The sequence below is a fragment of the Gobio gobio genome, assembly GCF_949357685.1.
Source record: "Gobio gobio genome assembly, chromosome: 25".
NCBI lineage: Eukaryota > Metazoa > Chordata > Actinopteri > Cypriniformes > Gobionidae > Gobio > Gobio gobio.
In genome coordinates, this window is record NC_137121.1 from 196,646 (window position 1) to 217,529 (window position 20,884).

The 20,884-nt window shown below is 47.3% G+C and overlaps 1 protein-coding gene across 3 annotated transcripts in view; it reads left to right on the forward strand.

Annotated features, from left to right (window-relative positions):
- The first annotated feature begins 1,650 nt into the window (after positions 1 to 1,650).
- srpk2 (SRSF protein kinase 2) overlaps positions 1,651 to 20,884 on the forward strand; it is a 59,061-nt gene continuing 39,827 nt past the window's right edge. For 2 of the 3 annotated variants that reach the window (XM_079810096.1, XM_079810095.1), the window contains exons 1-2: positions 1,651 to 1,703; positions 1,911 to 1,977. In XM_079810096.1, coding sequence (XP_079666222.1) covers positions 1,688 to 1,703; positions 1,911 to 1,977 — 83 coding nt within the window. In that variant the 5' untranslated portion in view covers positions 1,651 to 1,687. Of the gene's footprint in view, positions 1,704 to 1,910; positions 1,978 to 20,150; positions 20,605 to 20,884 lie in introns of those variants that run through there. The other variant, XM_079810098.1, reaches the window with a different exon arrangement.

Consider the following 20,884-nt stretch of genomic DNA (forward strand, 5'->3'; position numbering starts at 1 on the left):
ACTAAGTCTACAGGCAAGTGAAGGGAACTACTTCATGCATTACATTTCAGTATAAGTACGCTGTGTTGCAAACGTCCGCCAAACATTATTTTACTACATAACTATCAATTATGCATAGTTTATGACAACAAAAAACAAACATTATATGCATGTTGCGTAACACTGTTCCGTCACATCTGTCAAATTTGTAGATTCATAACTTCCGTCACATCTGTCAAATGTATAGATTCATAACTCAATAATGCTGCTGTAAAATTACTTATAATGTTGCATGGTGACAGTCAAGTTCATGGGGAATAAGGCTCCAGTTCAAATTTGAACGCACCCTCAAAGGCAGCAGAGATATAGCACCTCCAAACGAGCCAACAATGCAATGGCGCTTCAAACTGTAATGTTGTTTTGTCAAATTCATGAATCCATAAATTAAAACGCTAAAGTAAAAATGTCTGAAAATTTGAATGATGATAGTCAAGCACAATGGGCATAAAGCACCAATGAAACTTTGAACGCACCCATAAAGACCCCTGAGATATAGCGCCTCAAATTGGGCCAACAATGCAATAGCTATTAACTGTATTATCATATCTGTAAAATTCATGGATCCATAACTTCAAAATGCTACAGTAAAAATGTCTGGAATTTTGTATGGTGACAGTCAGGCACACTGGGTATAAAGCTCCTGTGGAACTGTGAACGCACCCATAAAGGCAGCCGATATATAGCGCCTCCAAATGGGCCACTGGTGCCATTAATGCAAAGGCTCTTACTGTACTGTCGTTTGTCAAAGTCGTTGGTCCATAAATTCATAACGCTACAGTAAAAATCTTTGAAAATTTGAATGATGATATTCAAGCACGATGGGTATAAAGCACCAGTGAAATTTTTTACTTCCCCAAATGTTGTAGGATATTACAAATTACAGTATTGACAAATATCATATGTCAATTTAAGCAAAATTTGTTTGCATTTCAAAGCAATAACATGATTATACATTTTGTATTTCATCCATAATTGATGTTCTGGAGACCTTGCAGGGGTAGGTGTCATCTGGTGTTGGTTCATCGGAAGTCTTCGGAGGCTGGATCCAAGCTGGAGCTGGCATTATTCTCTAGTTACCTTACCTTTTATTGATTTATTAATGCATTCAAAGCATTCAAGTGCAATAATTGAAGAATGATGCAATTATATTTTATGTACATTTGTATTTTTTACAGTCATCTTCACTGTTAATTATCTTTTAAATAGTTTATTATTCTTTTCTGAAAATAGACACAATAGTATCAAAAGTGTGAATAAGAGAAAAAAACACGGTCCCTAAATTGAGCTGATGGCATGTACAATAATTAAAGAATAGGCACACTGTAATTATATTGTATGTGCCTTAATACTTTTACAGTCAATCTTCGCTAATATATTATTCTTTTATTCTGAAAATGGACACAAAAGCAACACAATCCCTCAAAAAGCTTGAAAAAGAGAAAAACCGTTAGGTCCCTAAATTGAGCGTCAATCAGAAACCAAAGACGCGGAAGCCTCGCGTCTTTTAAGGTGGACCGGATAGCGTCAATAAGAAGCTGCGACCAGGATTCAGCCTCGTCGTGCGCGGCCACGTCGATGCCTGAACGCGCGTTGGCAGCGGTGACGCGCCGGAGAGAGGAGAGAGATCCCCGGCTTGAGGAATCACATCATGAGCTCTAGAAAGGGTGAGAAACATCAATCCCTATCTAGTACACACTACATGCACTCACACAGACACACAGATGCCAACAGAGCTGGTGTTAGTGTGAGCGATGCTTCTGTCACTGATATGTGTGTGTGTGTGTGTGTGTGTGTGTGTGTGTGTGTGTGTGTGTGTGTGTGTCTTCTGCCCGGTCCGGTCCTGTCTCCGGTTCTCCGGTTCTCCGCTCCAGTGTTGGCCATTCAAGCCCGGAAAAGGAGGCCGAAAGGAAAGAAGGATAAGACGGGTCACCATCGCAAGTAAGGAGGGCGTGTGTGTGTGTGTGTGTGTGTGTGTGTGCGTATGTGTGTGTGCGTGCGCGCGCTCAGCTCGTGAAGCGAGGTCAGTTACTAATGGCAACGGCGCAGGTCGCTCCACTTCCTCGTGTTTGCGCGTGGCGCTGCTGTTTACGTAAGCGTGTTGACAATTTATCACCGGGAGATTGGTCGGGAGTGTGTGTGTGTGTGTGTGTGTGTGTGTGTGTGTGTGTGTGTGTGTGTGTGTGTGTGTGTGTGTGTGTGTGTGTGTGTGTGTGTGTGTGTGTGTGTGTGTGTGTGTGTGTGTGTGTGAGTGTGTTTTATGTATGTTTTTGTTTTGCTTTGTGCAATGCTGTGGCTGTAGCTATGTATGTCATGCCAATAAAGCAATGTGTGTGTGTGTGTGTGTGTGTGTGTGTGTAGTGTGTTCGGCTTCTGTCATGTTTGTCTGTGCCATTGTTATAGTTGTGTGTCTTTATGTTATTATACACACACCCAGTTGTTGAAACACAAGGGTTTGTTTAAGTATGTATTGGTAGAATTTAAAGATATAATATAATAATGAGTTGTTCTTTATAACTGAGTTGACAGACCATCTGTCCGTCTGACTGTGTCTGTCTGACTGTGTGTGTCTGTCCGTCTGTCTGACTGTGTCTGTCTGTCTGTCTGACTGTGTCTGTCTGTCTGTCTGTCTGACTGTGTGTGTCTGTCTGACTGTGACTTTGTCTGTCTGTCTGACTGTCTGTCTGTCTGTCTGTCTGACTGTGTGTGTCTGTCTGACTGTGTCTGTCTGACTGTGTGTGTCTGTCTGACTGTGTCTGTATCTGTCTGACAGTGTCTGTCCATCTGATTGTGTCCGTCTGACTGTGTTTGTGTGTCTGACTGTGTCTGTCTGACTGTGTGTGTCTGTCTGACTGTGTCTGTATCTGTCTGACTGTGTCTGTCTGATTGTGTCTGTCTGACTGTGTCTGTCTGACTGTTTCTGTCCGTCTGACTGTGTATGTCTGTCCGTCTGACTGTCTGTGTCTGTCCATCTGATTGTGTCCGTCTGACTGTGTTTGTGTGTCTAACTGTGTCTGTCTGACTGTGTGTGTCTGTCTGACTGTGTCTGTATCTGTCTGACTGTGTCTGTCTGATTGTGTCTGTGTCTGTCTGACTATGTGTGTCTGTCTGACTGTGTATGTCTGTCTGTCTGTCTGACTGTGTCTGTCCGTCTGACTGTCTGTGTCTGTCCATCTGATTGTGTCAGTCTGACTGTTTGTGTGTCTGACTGTGTGTGTCTGTCTGACTGTGTCTGTATCTGTCTGACTGTGTCTGTCTGACTGTTTCTGTCCGTCTGACTCTGTCTGTCTGTCTGTCTGTCTGACTGACTGTGTCTGTCCGTCTGACTGTCTGTGTCTGTCCATCTGATTGTGTCTGTCTGACTCTGGCTGTGTGTCTGACTGTGTCTGTGTTCGTCTGACTGTGTCTGTGTTCGTCTGACTGTGTCTGTGTTCGTCTGACTCTGTCTGTCTGCCTGCCTGTCTGTCTGTCTGTGTCCGTCTGACTGTCTGTGTCTGTCTGTCTGACTGTGTCTGTGTGTCTAACTGTGTCTGTCTGTCTGACTGTGTGTGTCCGTCTGACTGTGTCCGTCTGACTGTCTGTGTCTGTCTGTCTGACTGTGTCTGTGTGTCTAACTGTGTCTGTCTGTCTGACTGTGTGTGTCCGTCTGACTGTGTCCGTCTGACTGTCTGTGTCTGTCTGTCTGACTGTGTCTGTGTGTCTAACTGTGTCTGTCTGTCTGACTGTGTGTGTCTGTCTGTCTGTGTTTGTCCGTCTGACTGTGTCTCTGTTCGTCTGAATGTGACTGTGTCCGTCTCACTGTGTGTGTCCGTCTGACTGTGTGTGTGTGTCCGTCTGACTGTGTGTGTGTGTCCATCTGACTGTGTGTGTGTGTCCGTCTCACTGTGTGTGTGTGTCCGTCTGACTGTGTGTGTGTCCGTCTGACTGTGTCTCTGTCCGTCTGACTGTGTCTGTGTCCGTCTGACTGTGTCTGTGTCCGTCTGACTGTGTGTGTGTGTGTGTCCGTCTGACTGTGTGTGTGTGTGTGTGTCCGTCTGACTGTGTGTGTGTGTGTGTGTGTGTGTGTCCGTCTGACTGTGTGTGTGTGTGTGTGTGTCCGTCTGACTGTATCTGTATCCGTCTGACTGTGTCTGTGGTCGTCTGACTGTGACTGTGTCTGTCTGACTGTGTCTGTGGCCGTCTGACTGTGTCTGTCTGACTGTGTCTGTGGCCGTCTGACTGTGTCTGTCTGACTGTGTGTGTGTGTGTCCGTCTGACTGTGTGTGTGTCCGTCTGACTGTGTCTGTGTCCGTCTGACTGTGTCTGTGTCCGTCTGACTGTGTCTGTGTCTGTCTGACTGTGTCTGTGTACGTCTGACTGTGTCTGTGCCCGTCTGACTGTGTCTGTCTGTCTGTCTGACTGTGTCTGTGTACGTCTGACTGTGTCTGTGTCCGTCTGACTGTGTCTGTGTCCGTCTGACTGTGTCTGTCTGTCTGTCTGTCTGTCTGTCTGTCTGTCTGACTGTGTCTGTGTCCGTCTGACTGTGACTGTGTCCGTCTGACTGTGTCTGTGTCTGTCTGACTGTGTCTGTGTACGTCTGACTGTGTCTGTGCCCGTCTGACTGTGTCTGTCTGTCTGACTGTGTCTGTGTCCGTCTGACTGTGTCTGTGTACGTCTGACTGTGTCTGTCTGTCTGTCTGTCTGTCTGACTGTGACACTGTGACTGTGTCTGTCTGACTGTGTCTGTGTCAGTCTGACTGTGACTGTGTCCGTCTGACTGTGTCTGTCTGACTGTGTCTGTGTCCGTCTGACTGTGACTGTGTCTGTCTGACTGTGTCTGTGTCTGTCTGTCTGTGTCTGTCTGACTGTGACTGTGTCTGTCTGACTGTGACTGTGTCTGTCTGACTGTGTCTGACTGTGTCTGTCTGACTGTGTCTGTCTGACTGTGTCTGTCTGACTGTGTCTGTCTGACTGTGTCTGTGTCTGTCTGACTGTGTCTGTGTTTGTCTGACTGTGACTGTGTCTGTCTGACTGTGTCTGTGTCCGTCTGACTGTGTCTGTGTCCGTCTGACTGTGACTGTGTCCGTCTGACTGTGTCCGTCTGACTGTGTCTGTCTGACTGTGTCTGTCTGACTGTGTCTGTCTGACTGTGTCTGTCTGACTGTGTCTGTCTGACTGTGTCTGTCTGACTGTGTCTGTGTCTGTCTGACTGTGTCTGTCTGACTGTGTCTGTGTCTGTCTGACTGTGTCTGTGTCCGTCTGACTGTGACTGTGTCTGTCTGACTGTGTCTGTCTGACTGTGTCTGTCTGACTGTGTCTGTCTGACTGTGTCTGTCTGACTGTGTCTGTGTCCGTCTGACTGTGACTGTGTCTGTCTGACTGTGTCTGTGTCTGTCTGACTGTGACTGTGTCTGTCTGACTGTGACTGTGACCGTCTGACTGTGTCTGTGTCCGTCTGACTGTGACTGTCTGTCTATCTGTCTGACTGTGTCTGTCTGACTGTGACTGTGTCTGTCTGACTGTGTCTGTGTCCGTCTGACTGTGACTGTGTCTGTCTGTCTGTCTGTCTGTCTGACTGTGTCTGTCTGTCTGTCTGTCTGACTGTGTCTGTGTCTGTCTGACTGTGTCTGTGTCTGTCTGACTGTGTCTGTGTACGTCTGACTGTGTCTGTGTCCGTCTGACTGTGTCCGTCTGTCTGTCTGTCTGTCTGACTGTGTCTGTCTGTCTGTCTGACTGTCTGACTGTGTCTGTCTGACTGTGTCTGTCTGACTGTGTCTGTGTGTGTGTTTGTGTGTGTGTGTGTGTCTGTCTGAGTCTGTCTGACTGTGTCTGTCTGACTGTGTCTGTCTGTGTCTGTCTGACTGTGTCTGTGTCTGTCTGACTGTGTCTGTGTCTGTCTGTCTGTGTCTGTCTGACTGTGTCTGTGTCCGTCTGTCTGTGTCTGTCTGTCTGTGTCTGTCTGACTGTGTGTGTGTGTGTGTGTGTGTGTGTCTGTGTCCGTCTGACTGTGTCTGTCTGTGTGTGTGTGTCTGTCTGACTGTGAGTGAGTGTGTGTTAATTGGCTGTGAGTGAGTGTGTGTTTATCGGCTGTGAGTGAGTGTGTGTTTATCTGCTGTGACACTGTGACTGTGTCTGTCTGACTGTGTCTGTCTGACTGTGACTGTGTCTGTCTGACTGTGTCTGTGTCTGTCTGACTGTGACTGTGTCTGTCTGACTGTGTCCGTCTGACTGTGTCTGTGTCTGTCTGACTGTGTCTGTCTGACTGTGACTGTGTCTGTCTGACTGTGACTGTGTCTGTCTGACTGTGTCTGTGTCTGTCTGACTGTGTCTGTGTCTGTCTGACTGTGTCTGTGTCTGTCTGACTGTGTCTGTCTGACTGTGTCTGTCTGACTGTGTCTGTCTGACTGTGACTGTGTCTGTCTGACTGTGTCTGTCTGACTGTGTCTGTCTGACTGTGTCTGTCTGACTGTGTCCGTCTGACTGTGTCTGTCTGACTGTGTCTGTGTCCGTCTGACTGTGTCTGTGTCTGTCTGACTGTGTCTGTGTCTGTCTGACTGTGTCTGTGTCTGTCTGACTGTGACTGTGTCTGTCTGACTGTGTATGTGTCTGTCTGACTGTTTCTGTCTGACTGTGTCTGTGTCTGTCTGACTGTGTCTGTGTCTGTGTCTGTCTGTCTGACTGTGTCTGTGTCTGTCTGACTGTGTCTGTGTCTGTCTGACTCTGACTGTGTCTGTCTGACTGTGTCTGTGTCTGTCTGACTGTGTCTGTGTCTGTCTGACTGTGACTGTGTCTGTCTGACTGTGTATGTGTCTGTCTGACTGTGTTTGTCTGACTGTGTCTGTGTCTGTCTGACTGTGTCTGTGTCTGTCTGTCTGACTGACTGTGTCTGTATCTGTCTGACTGTGTCTGTCTGACTGTTTCTGTCCGTCTGACTCTGTCTGTCTGTCTGTCTGTCTGACTGACTGTGTCTGTCCGTCTGACTGTCTGTGTCTGTCCATCTGATTGTGTCTGTCTGACTCTGGCTGTGTGTCTGACTGTGTCTGTGTTCGTCTGACTGTGTCTGTGTTCGTCTGACTGTGTCTGTGTTCGTCTGACTCTGTCTGTCTGCCTGCCTGTCTGTCTGTCTGTGTCCGTCTGACTGTCTGTGTCTGTCTGTCTGACTGTGTCTGTGTGTCTAACTGTGTCTGTCTGTCTGACTGTGTGTGTCCGTCTGACTGTGTCCGTCTGACTGTCTGTGTCTGTCTGTCTGACTGTGTCTGTGTGTCTAACTGTGTCTGTCTGTCTGACTGTGTGTGTCCGTCTGACTGTGTCCGTCTGACTGTCTGTGTCTGTCTGTCTGACTGTGTCTGTGTGTCTAACTGTGTCTGTCTGTCTGACTGTGTGTGTCTGTCTGTCTGTGTTTGTCCGTCTGACTGTGTCTCTGTTCGTCTGAATGTGACTGTGTCCGTCTCACTGTGTGTGTCCGTCTGACTGTGTGTGTGTGTCCGTCTGACTGTGTGTGTGTGTCCATCTGACTGTGTGTGTGTGTCCGTCTCACTGTGTGTGTGTGTCCGTCTGACTGTGTGTGTGTCCGTCTGACTGTGTCTCTGTCCGTCTGACTGTGTCTGTGTCCGTCTGACTGTGTCTGTGTCCGTCTGACTGTGTGTGTGTGTGTGTCCGTCTGACTGTGTGTGTGTGTGTGTGTGTCCGTCTGACTGTGTGTGTGTGTGTGTGTGTGTGTGTGTCCGTCTGACTGTGTGTGTGTGTGTGTGTGTCCGTCTGACTGTATCTGTATCCGTCTGACTGTGTCTGTGGTCGTCTGACTGTGACTGTGTCTGTCTGACTGTGTCTGTGGCCGTCTGACTGTGTCTGTCTGACTGTGTCTGTGGCCGTCTGACTGTGTCTGTCTGACTGTGTGTGTGTGTGTGTGTCCGTCTGACTGTGTCTGTGTCCGTCTGACTGTGTCTGTGTCCGTCTGACTGTGTCTGTGTCTGTCTGACTGTGTCTGTGTACGTCTGACTGTGTCTGTGCCCGTCTGACTGTGTCTGTCTGTCTGTCTGTCTGACTGTGTCTGTGTACGTCTGACTGTGTCTGTGTCCGTCTGACTGTGTCTGTGTCCGTCTGACTGTGTCTGTCTGTCTGTCTGACTGTGTCTGTGTCCGTCTGACTGTGACTGTGTCCGTCTGACTGTGTCTGTGTCTGTCTGACTGTGTCTGTGTACGTCTGACTGTGTCTGTGCCCGTCTGACTGTGTCTGTCTGTCTGACTGTGTCTGTGTCCGTCTGACTGTGTCTGTGTACGTCTGACTGTGTCTGTCTGTCTGTCTGTCTGTCTGACTGTGACACTGTGACTGTGTCTGTCTGACTGTGTCTGTGTCAGTCTGACTGTGACTGTGTCCGTCTGACTGTGTCTGTCTGACTGTGTCTGTGTCCGTCTGACTGTGACTGTGTCTGTCTGACTGTGTCTGTCTGACTGTGTCTGTGTCTGTCTGTCTGTGTCTGTCTGACTGTGACTGTGTCTGTCTGACTGTGACTGTGTCTGTCTGACTGTGTCTGACTGTGTCTGTCTGACTGTGTCTGTCTGACTGTGTCTGTCTGACTGTGTCTGTCTGACTGTGTCTGTGTCTGTCTGACTGTGTCTGTGTTTGTCTGACTGTGACTGTGTCTGTCTGACTGTGTCTGTGTCCGTCTGACTGTGTCTGTGTCCGTCTGACTGTGACTGTGTCCGTCTGACTGTGTCCGTCTGACTGTGTCCGTCTGACTGTGTCTGTCTGACTGTGTCTGTCTGACTGTGTCTGTCTGACTGTGTCTGTGTCTGTCTGACTGTGTCTGTCTGACTGTGTCTGTGTCTGTCTGACTGTGTCTGTGTCCGTCTGACTGTGACTGTGTCTGTCTGACTGTGTCTGTCTGACTGTGTCTGTCTGACTGTGTCTGTCTGACTGTGTCTGTCTGACTGTGTCTGTCTGACTGTGTCTGTGTCCGTCTGACTGTGACTGTGTCTGTCTGACTGTGTCTGTCTGACTGTGTCTGTCTGACTGTGTCTGTCTGACTGTGTCCGTCTGACTGTGACTGTGTCTGTCTGACTGTGTCTGTGTCTGTCTGACTGTGACTGTGTCTGTCTGACTGTGACTGTGTCCGTCTGACTGTGTCTGTGTCCGTCTGACTGTGACTGTCTGTCTATCTGTCTGACTGTGTCTGTCTGACTGTGACTGTGTCTGTCTGACTGTGTCTGTGTCCGTCTGACTGTGACTGTGTCTGTCTGTCTGTCTGTCTGACTGTGTCTGTCTGTCTGTCTGTCTGACTGTGTCTGTGTCTGTCTGACTGTGTCTGTGTCTGTCTGACTGTGTCTGTGTACGTCTGACTGTGTCTGTGTCCGTCTGACTGTGTCTGTCTGTCTGTCTGACTGTGTCTGTCTGTCTGTCTGACTGTCTGACTGTGTCTGTCTGACTGTGTCTGTCTGACTGTGTCTGTGTGTGTGTTTGTGTGTGTGTGTGTGTCTGTCTGAGTCTGTCTGACTGTGTCTGTCTGACTGTGTCTGTCTGTGTCTGTCTGACTGTGTCTGTGTCTGTCTGACTGTGTCTGTGTCTGTCTGTCTGTGTCTGTCTGACTGTGTCTGTGTCCGTCTGTCTGTGTCTGTCTGTCTGTGTCTGTCTGACTGTGTGTGTGTGTGTGTGTGTGTGTGTGTCTGTGTCCGTCTGACTGTGTCTGTCTGTGTGTGTGTGTCTGTCTGACTGTGAGTGAGTGTGTGTTAATTGGCTGTGAGTGAGTGTGTGTTTATCGGCTGTGAGTGAGTGTGTGTTTATCTGCTGTGACACTGTGACTGTGTCTGTCTGACTGTGTCTGTCTGACTGTGACTGTGTCTGTCTGACTGTGTCTGTGTCTGTCTGACTGTGACTGTGTCTGTCTGACTGTGTCCGTCTGACTGTGTCTGTGTCTGTCTGACTGTGTCTGTCTGACTGTGACTGTGTCTGTCTGACTGTGACTGTGTCTGTCTGACTGTGTCTGTGTCTGTCTGACTGTGTCTGTGTCTGTCTGACTGTGTCTGTGTCTGTCTGACTGTGTCTGTCTGACTGTGTCTGTCTGACTGTGTCTGTCTGACTGTGTCTGTCTGACTGTGTCTGTCTGACTGTGACTGTGTCTGTCTGACTGTGTCTGTCTGACTGTGTCTGTCTGACTGTGTCCGTCTGACTGTGTCTGTCTGACTGTGTCTGTGTCCGTCTGACTGTGTCTGTGTCTGTCTGACTGTGTCTGTGTCTGTCTGACTGTGTCTGTGTCTGTCTGACTGTGACTGTGTCTGTCTGACTGTGTATGTGTCTGTCTGACTGTTTCTGTCTGACTGTGTCTGTGTCTGTCTGACTGTGTCTGTGTCTGTGTCTGTCTGTCTGACTGTGTCTGTGTCTGTCTGACTGTGTCTGTGTCTGTCTGACTCTGACTGTGTCTGTCTGACTGTGTCTGTGTCTGTCTGACTGTGTCTGTGTCTGTCTGACTGTGACTGTGTCTGTCTGACTGTGTATGTGTCTGTCTGACTGTGTTTGTCTGACTGTGTCTGTGTCTGTCTGACTGTGTCTGTGTCTGTCTGTCTGACTGACTGTGTCTGTCTGACTGTGTCTGTGTCTGTCTGACTGTGTCTGTGTCTGTCTGACTGTGACTGTGTCTGTCTGACTGTGTCTGTGTCTGTCTGACTGTGTCTGTGTCTGTCTGACTGTGTCTGTGTCTGTCTGACTGTGTCTGTGTCTGTCTGACTGTGTCTGTCTGACTGTGTCTGTCTGACTGTGTCTGTGTCTGTCTGACTGTGACTGTGTTTATCTGCTGTGAGTGAGTGTGTGTTTATCTGCTGTGAGTGAGTGTGTGTTTATCTGTTGTGAGTGAGTGTGTGTTTATCGGCTGTGAGTGAGTGTGTGTTCATCTGCTGTGAGTGAGTGTGTGTTCATCTGCTGTGAGTGAGTGTGTGTTTATCTGCTGTGAGTGAGTGTGAGTTTATCTGCTGTGAGTGAGTGTGTGTTTATCGGCTGTGAGTGAGTGTGTGTTTATCTGCTGTGAGTGAGTGTGTGTTTATCTGCTCTGAGTGAGTGTGTGTTTATCTGCTGTGAGTGAGTGTGTGTTTATCTGCTGTGAGTGAGTGTGTGTTTATCTGCTGTGAGTGAGTGTGTGTTTATCTGCTGTGAGTGTGTGTGTGTTTATCTGCTGTGAGTGAGTGTGTGTTTATCGGCTGTGAGTGAGTGTGTGTTTATCTGCTGTGAGTGTGTGTGTGTTTATCTGCTGTGAGTGTGTGTGTGTTTATCTGCTGTGAGTGAGTGTGTGTTTATCTGCTGTGAGTGAGTGTGTGTTCATCTGCTGTGAGTGTGTGTTTATCTGCTGTGAGCAGAGGTGGACAAAGTACACAACTCTATTACTTGAGTAAGAGTAAAAGTACTACTAGTCAAATATTACTCCGTTACAAGTGAAAGTTCTAAAAACAGATTTTTACTTAAGTAAAAGTACAGAAGTATTTGTTTTTAAAAATACTTAAGTATCAAAAGTAAATTTCCTTTTTTATGTCAATGCATTAATCTATTATTGTTGCATTGTTGTATAAATGCACATTATGCCACCAAGGTGGTTTAAGCCAGTCAGTGATGCTCCATCCGACATGCTAGCATACGACCACCTTGAACTCATTTCTTTACATTTTTTATAGAGCATTGTAACTTTTATACAAGTATTGAAATTTTCAATTTCTTGTATAAAAGTTACAAAGCTCTTTACAAAGCTGCTATCACTTTAAGGCTGAATGCATGGACCCTATTCACTGATACGCATCTGATATTCTCCCAACTGTTTACTCTTCTCTTTCTCCCAGACATTTACATTTTTGAACATTTTATGAGACATGCATCAAAGTGTATGCCAACTAAACTAATCTTTAATCTTTTGAGAAAACTGAAACATACTTTTTAAGTATGGCCAAGGGTACACACACTGTGCCAAGGAACCGTCTTCTTCCATTTTGCTGTAAACTGATCAGTGTTAAAACATTTTTGGGAAACTTCACATGACCCTATACAAGAGTGATTACTGATAGGCTGTCTGCCAAAACAAAAAAAAACAAAAAAACTTTTAAAGAAGAAAAAAACCATCCACTAACTTCTAAAGCTGCTACAGAAACGACTTTCGACTTTGAGGACCCTGATAGAAATGTAGTGGAGTAAAAAGTACGATATTTGTCTTTCAAATGTAGTGAAGTTAAAGTAAAAGTATCCCTAAAAAATAATACTTCAGTAAAGTACAGATACTCAAAAAGTGTACTTAAGTACAGTACTCAAGTAAATGTACTTCGTTACTGTCCACCTCTGGCTGTGAGTGAGTGTGTGTTTATCTGCTGTGAGTGAGTGTGTGTTTATCTGCTGTGAGTGAGTGTGTGTTTATCTGCTGTGAGTGAGTGTGTGTTTATCTGCTGTGTGTGAGTGTGTGTTTATCGGCTGTGAGTGAGTGTGTGTTTATCGGCTGTGAGTGAGTGTGTGTTTATCGGCTGTGAGTGAGTGTGTGTTTATCTGCTGTGAGTGAGTGTGTGTTTATCTGCTGTGAGTGAGTGTGTGTTTATCTGCTGTGAGTGAGTGTGTGTTCATCTGCTGTGAGTGAGTGAGTGTGTGTTTATCTGCTGTGAGTGTGTGTTTATCGGCTGTGAGTGAGTGAGTGTGTGTTTATCGGCTGTGAGTGTGTGTTTATCGGCTGTGAGTGAGTGTGTGTTTATCGGTTGTGAGTGAGTGTGTGTTTATCTGCTGTGAGTGAGTGTTTATCTGCTGTGAGTGAGTGTGTGTTTATCTGCTGTGAGTGAGTGAGTGTGTGTTTATCTGCTGTGAGTGTGTGTTTATCGGCTGTGAGTGAGTGAGTGTGTGTTTATCGGCTGTGAGTGTGTGTTTATCGGCTGTGAGTGAGTGTGTGTTTATCGGTTGTGAGTGAGTGTGTGTTTATCTGCTGTGAGTGAGTGTTTATCGGCTGTGAGTGAGTGTGTGTTTATCGGCTGTGAGTGAGTGAGTGTTTATCGGCTGTGAGTGAGTGAGTGTGTGTTTATCGGCTGTGAGTGTGTGTTTATCGGCTGTGAGTGTGTGTTTATCAGCTGTGAGTGAGTGTGTGTTTATCGGCTGTGAGTGAGTGTGTGTTTATCTGCTGTGAGTGAGTGTGTGTTTATCTGCTGTGAGTGAGTGTGTGTTTATCGGCTGTGAGTGAGTGTGTGTTTATCTGCTGTGAGTGAGTGTGTGTTCATCTGCTGTGAGTGAGTGTGTGTTTATCGGCTGTGAGTGAGTGTGTGTTTATCTGCTGTGAGTGAGTGTGTGTTTATCTGCTGTGAGTGAGTGTGTGTTTATCGGCTGTGAGTGAGTGTGTGTTTATCGGCTGTGAGTGAGTGTGTGTTTATCGGCTGTGAGTGAGTGTGTGTTTATCGGCTGTGAGTGAGTGTGTGTTTATCGGCTGTGAGTGAGTGTGTGTTTATCGGCTGTGAGTGAGTGTGTGTTTATCTGCTGTGAGTGAGTGTGTGTTTATCTGCTGTGAGTGAGTGTGTGTTTATCGGCTGTGAGTGAGTGTGTGTTTATCTGCTGTGAGTGAGTGTGTGTTCATCTGCTGTGAGTGAGTGTGTGTTTATCTGCTGTGAGTGAGTGAGTGTGTGTTTATCTGCTGTGAGTGTGTGTTTATCGGCTGTGAGTGAGTGAGTGTGTGTTTATCGGCTGTGAGTGTGTGTTTATCGGCTGTGAGTGAGTGCGTGTTTATTGGCTGTGAGTGAGTGTGTGTTTATCTGCTGTGAGTGAGTGCGTGTTTATCGGCTGTGAGTGAGTGTGTGTTTATCTGCTGTGAGTGAGTGTGTGTTTATCTGCTGTGAGTGAGTGTGTGTTCATCTGCTGTGAGTGAGTGTGTGTTTATCTGCTGTGAGTGAGTGAGTGTGTGTTTATCTGCTGTGAGTGTGTGTTTATCTGCTGTGAGTGAGTGAGTGTGTGTTTATCGGCTGTGAGTGAGTGCGTGTTTATCGGCTGTGAGTGAGTGTGTGTTTATCTGCTGTGAGTGAGTGCGTGTTTATCGGCTGTGAGTGAGTGTGTGTTCATCTGCTCTGAGTGAGTGTGTGTTTATCTGCTGTGAGTGAGTGCGTGTTTATCTGCTGTGAGTGAGTGTGTGTTCATCTGCTGTGAGTGAGTGTGTGTTTATCGGCTGTGAGTGAGTGTGTGTTCATCTGCTCTGAGTGAGTGTGTGTTCATCTGCTGTGAGTGAGTGTGTGTTCATCTGCTGTGAGTGAGTGTGTGTTTATCGGCTGTGAGTGAGTGTGTGTGCTGTGAGTGAGTGTGTGTGCTGTGAGTGAGTGTGTGTTTATCTGCTGTGAGTGAGTGCGTGTTTATCGGCTGTGAGTGAGTGTGTGTTCATCTGCTCTGAGTGAGTGTGTGTTTATCTGCTGTGAGTGAGTGCGTGTTTATCTGCTGTGAGTGAGTGTGTGTTTATCGGCTGTGAGTGAGTGTGTGTTTATCGGCTGTGAGTGAGTGTGTGTTTATCTGCTGTGAGTGAGTGTGTGTTTATCTGCTGTGAGTGAGTGTGTGTTTATCGGCTGTGAGTGAGTGTGTGTTTATCTGCTGTGAGTGAGTGTGTGTTTATCTGCTGTGAGTGAGTGTGTGTTTATCTGCTGTGAGTGAGTGTGTGTTTATCTGCTGTGAGTGAGTGCGTGTTTATCTGCTGTGAGTGAGTGTGTGTTCATCTGCTGTGAGTGAGTGTGTGTTTATCGGCTGTGAGTGAGTGTGTGTTTATCTGCTGTGAGTGAGTGTGTGTTCATCTGCTGTGAGTGAGTGTGTGTTCATCTGCTGTGAGTGAGTGTGTGTTTATCTGCTGTGAGTGAGTGAGTGTGTGTTTATCTGCTGTGAGTGAGTGTTTATCTGCTGTGAGTGAGTGTGTGTTTATCGGCTGTGAGTGTGTGTTTATCGGCTGTGAGTGAGTGCGTGTTTATCGGCTGTGAGTGAGTGTGTGTTTATCTGCTGTGAGTGAGTGCGTGTTTATCGGCTGTGAGTGAGTGTGTGTTCATCTGCTCTGAGTGAGTGTGTGTTTATCTGCTGTGTGTGAGTGTGTGTTTATCGGCTGTGAGTGAGTGTGTGTTTATCGGCTGTGAGTGAGTGTGTGTTTATCGGCTGTGAGTGAGTGTGTGTTTATCTGCTGTGAGTGAGTGTGTGTTTATCTGCTGTGAGTGAGTGCGTGTTTATCTGCTGTGAGTGAGTGTGTGTTTATCTGCTGTGAGTGAGTGCGTGTTTATCTGCTGTGAGTGAGTGTGTGTTTATCTGCTCTGAGTGAGTGTGTGTTTATCTGCTGTGAGTGAGTGTGTGTTTATCTGCTGTGAGTGAGTGTGTGTTTATCTGCTGTGAGTGAGTGTGTGTTTATCTGCTGTGAGTGAGTGTGTGTTTATCTGCTGTGAGTGAGTGTGTGTTTATCTGCTGTGAGTGAGTGTGTGTTTATCTGCTGTGAGTGAGTGTGTGTTTATCTGCTGTGAGTGAGTGTGTGTTTATCTGCTGTGAGTGAGTGTGTGTTTATCTGCTGTGAGTGAGTGTGTGTTTATCTGCTGTGAGTGAGTGTGTGTTTATCTGCTGTGAGTGAGTGTGTGTTTATCTGCTGTGAGTGAGTGTGTGTTTATCTGCTGTGAGTGAGTGTGTGTTCATCTGCTGTGAGTGAGTGTGTGTTTATCGGCTGTGAGTGAGTGTGTGTGCTGTGAGTGAGTGTGTGTTTATCTGCTGTGAGTGAGTGTGTGTTCATCTGCTGTGAGTGAGTGTGTGTTTATCGGCTGTGAGTGAGTGTGTGTTTATCTGCTGTGAGTGAGTGTGTGTTTATCTGCTGTGAGTGAGTGTGTGTTTATCTGCTGTGAGTGAGTGTGTGTTTATCGGCTGTGAGTGAGTGTGTGTTTATCGGCTGTGAGTGAGTGTGTGTTTATCTGCTGTGAGTGAGTGTGTGTTTATCGGCTGTGAGTGAGTGTGTGTTTATCGGCTGTGAGTGAGTGTGTGTTTATCTGCTGTGAGTGAGTGTGTGTTTATCTGCTGTGAGTGAGTGTGTGTTTATCTGCTGTGAGTGAGTGTGTGTTTATCGGCTGTGAGTGAGTGTGTGTTTATCTGCTGTGAGTGAGTGTGTGTTTATCTGCTGTGAGTGAGTGTGTGTTTATCTGCTGTGAGTGAGTGTGTGTTTATCTGCTGTGAGTGAGTGTGTGTTCATCTGCTGTGAGTGAGTGTGTGTTTATCGGCTGTGAGTGAGTGTGTGTTTATCTGCTGTGAGTGAGTGTGTGTTTATCTGCTGGTCATCTCAGATGTTATAAATAATGTGTGTATATTTGGAAATTTGGCTCTTTTGCCACAGATGTGCTCCGTCTGTTTCTGATTAGCATTTGATGAGCAAGTTTATTGGTTTATTTTGTAATTAGCATGGTAATGTTGATCAATGGATTCATGATTTTTACATGTTTTTTCTAATCTATAGGCTAATGAACATCTCGCCGGCCTGATATCTGTGGTGTGTGAGATGCGTGTCTGTGTGTGTTTGGTCTGTTACAGTGATCGGGATCTGTAATGTGCCAGCAGGTGGCGCTGCTCCACATGGTCAGATCTCAGCTTCTCCATCTCCTCATGGTCAGATCTCAGCTTCTCCATCTCCTCATGATCAGATCTCAGCTTCTCCATCTCCTCATGGTCAGATCTCAGCTTCTCCATCTCCTCATGGTCAGATCTCATCTTCTCCATCTCCTCATCTTCTCCATCTCCTCATGGTCAGATCTCAGCTTCTCCATCTCCTCATGGTCAGATCTCAGCTTCTCCATCTCCTCATGGTCAGATCTCAGCTTCTCCATATCCTCATGGTCAGATCTCAGCTTCTCCATCTCCTCATGGTCAGATCTCAGCTTCTCCATCTCCTCATGGTCAGATCTCAGCTTCTCCATCTCCTCATGGTCAGATCTCATCTTCTCCATCTCCTCATGGTCAGATCTCAGCTTCTCCATCTCCTCATGGTCAGATCTCAGCTTCTCCATCTCCTCATGGTCAGATCTCAGCTTCCCCATCTCCTCATGGTCAGATCTCATCTTCTCCATCTCCTCATGATCAGATCTCAGCTTCTCCATCTCCTCATGGTCAGATCTCAGCTTCTCCATCTCCTCATGGTCAGATCTCATCTTCTCCATCTCCACATGATCAGATCTCAGCTTCTTCATCTCCTCATGGTCAGATCTCAGCTTCTCCATCTCCCCATGGTCAGATCTCAGCTTCTTCATCTCCTCATGGTCAGATCTCAGCTTCTCCATCTCCTCATGGTCAGATCTCATCTTCTCCATCTCCACATGATCAGATCTCAGCTTCTTCATCTCCTCATGGTCAGATCTCAGCTTCTCCATCTCCTCATGGTCAGATCTCAGCTTCTCCATCTCCTCATGGTCAGATCTCAGCTTCTCCATCTCCTCATGGTCAGATCTCAGCTTCTCCATCTCCTCATGGTCAGATCTCAGCTTCTCCATCTCCTCATGGTCAGATCTCAGCTTCTCCATCTCCTCATGGTCAGATCTCAGCTTCTCCATCTCCTCATGGTCAGATCTCAGCTTCTCCATCTCCTCATGGTCAGATCTCAGCTTCTCCAGAGGCTCAGAGGAACATTAGGGTTGTGCTGTAGTTTCTCCGGCTCATGCACACGCTCAGCCCTCAGCTTCTGCTCTGTGTGTTGTTCAATGACAGAAGGGTTTAAATGTTAAGCTGCTCTGCTCAAAAAGATTGAGAGAGCCAATCAAATCAAAGGAGGCGGGGCTTCACTGTTCACAGAATCACAGCGCTTCAGGTTTAACAGTGAAAGAGTGCGAGGTAAGATGGAGAAAAACATTCAGCAGCTGTTTTACAACAGAAATGCCTGAGCGTGATGTCCAGAGATCATTCATCACCACAGCGATTGAGCGGCCGAGGCTGTCTCAGATATATCAGCAGAACATAAAATGCTTGTAGAGGATGTACTTGCGTAGTTTGTCCAGCAGAGTGCGCTCCATTGTGCACATGAGCTTTAATCCCATCCCATTCTTCATCCGTAGGGTTTAATATGGAGTCGCTCTAACAGCTCCAGCTCTTCTGCTCTTCTTTCCTCAAGGTTTAGGAGTGTGTTTATGGGGATTCTTCATTTGTGATTTGAGAAGGCCTGGCTCTCAGTCTCCGCTCTAATTCATCCCAAAGCTGTTCTATCGGGTTGAGGTCAGGACTCCAGTTCCTCCACCAAACTCCTCATCATGTCTTTATGGAGACGCAAACACTCATTCTCTCTCTACACACTGATCTTGAGCTCATCTGACCCAACAGCCATAAACCAGCCGCTCCTGATGAGTGTGTGTCACCTGAGTTACACTCAGTTCATGTCAGATACACACACACATTCTCACACACACACACACACACACACACACACACACACACACACACACACACACACACACACACACACACACACACACACACACACACACATTCTCACACACATACACTCACACAAACACTCATACATACCCCCACACACACACACACACACACACACACACACACACACACACACACACACACACACACACACACACACACACACACACACACACACACACACACACACACACACACACACACACATTCTCACACACATACACTCACACAAACACTCATACATACCCCCACACACACACACACACACACACACACACACACACACACATTCTCACACACATACACTCACACAAACACTCATACATACCCACACACACACACACACATTCTCACACACACACATTCTCACACACACACACACACACACACACACACACACACACACACACACACACACACACACATTCTCACACACATACACTCACACAGACACACACTCACACAAACAAACACTCATACATACCCACACACACACACACACACACACACACACACACACACACACACACACACACACACTCCATCAACTCTCTCTCTCTCTCTTTCTCTTACACACACACACTCACACACACTCTCTCATTCTCTCTCTTTCTCTTACACACACACACACACACACACACACACACACACTCCATCAACTCTCTCTCTCTCTTTCTCTTACACACACACAATCACACACACTCTCTCATTCTCTCTCTCTCTCTTACACACACACACACACACACACACACACACACACTCTATCAACTCTCTCTCTCTCTTTCTCTTACACACACACACTCACACACACTCTCATTCTCTCTCTCTCTCTTACACACACACACACACACACACACACACACACACACACACACACACACACACTCCATCAACTCTCTCTCTCTCTCTCTCTCTCTCTCTCTCTCTCTCTCTCTCTCTCTCTCTCTCTCAGTGTCTGTGGAAGTAGGCCATGTAAAGATAGCAGCCTCAATTCTGACCCCTAAAATATGAGTGTGAGTCGGATGGAGTCCATATGTCGGTGTGACGCTTCATCGTTTCTGCTCTTCTTTAGCTAATCACAATCTGACGGTTGCCGTGACAACCAGGCCAGTTTCTTCCAGCTTGTTGTGTTGCATGTCACAGGAAGTGCAGTGGTCCTCCGACATCACAGTGTGTGTGAGTGTTTGTGTGAGTGTTTGTGTGAGTGTTTGTGTGAGTGTGTGTGTGTGTGTGTTTGTGTAAGTGTGTGTGAGTGTGTGTGTGTGTGTGTTTGTGTGTGTGTGAGTGTCTGTGCGTGTGCGTGTGTGCGTGTGTGCGTGTGTGCGTGTGTGCGTGTGTGCGTGTGTGTGTGAGCATGTAAACGGCACACCTCCTGCTGGATGGGTTGGTGTTGATCAGCTTCATCTGGTCGTGTGCAGTGAGTTCTGTTTGATTAGGGTTAGAGCTCAACTCGACAGACTGGAGAGACAGACAGACTGAAGAGACAGACAGACTGGAGAGACAGACAGACTCAACCTTCATGTCTCACCCCATCTGCTGTAAAACACAGACAGAGGACGAGAAGACAGAATGAAGAAAGGAAAGCAGCAGCAGCTTTAGAAAGAGAGCAGCTGTAAAATGGGGGAGAGAGAGAGAGAGAGAGAGAGAGCGGGCGAGCGAGAGCGTTGCCCTGAGATACAGGATGTCGTAACAGACGGAGCGCTGGACTGTGGGAGGGGAGCAGAGAGACGGAGAGAGAGAGCGAGGGAGGGAGAGAGAGGGAGAGAGAGAGAGACGGCTCAGATCCCCCCGCTCTCTCTCAGTGGTGTGGCCCGCTGAGCGCACAGATCTGTTATTGTGCAGCGCTGCAGAGACGGAGAGACAGACGTGTGGAGCTGCGCTTTCATCAGGAAACGAGTGCGCTGGAGGACGAGTGCGACCGCAGGAACATCATCAGGGCGGCCGTCCTCGCGTCTCTGTGTCCTCCATCCTTTATTTTCCTCCAAGGAAGAGGAGAAGAGAGGAGGAGGAGGAAGAGCGCCCCCTCCCCTCGCTCACGGCCAGCAGAGCGCTCCGGAAACACAGACAGAGAGAGAGAGAGAGAGAGAGAGAGAGAGAGTTCTATTCCTCCTGCTTCTGCTCCGTCCTTCTCTCGGGAGCGAGCGGCTTGCTCATGTCCGTCAACTCAGAAAAATCCTCTTCCCCAGAAAGGTATCGCGTCCTCATCTACCTGTCTGTCCTCCATCTCCTCTCTCTCTCTCTCTCTCTCTCTCTCTCTCTCTCTCTCGCTCTGTTTGTCGGTGTCCTCCTGTCTTCTGTTGTGTTCTCTGATATCAAATGCAAACACGGGCAAGAGCTGTATTTCACTGCACACACACACACACACACACACACACAGGCGCGCAATGGTCTGAATTCTACATGCGCTTCTAGACACAATATCAGGCGTCCGCGCGGTGTGATATCTGAGCCGGACTCCATTGATCTGCTC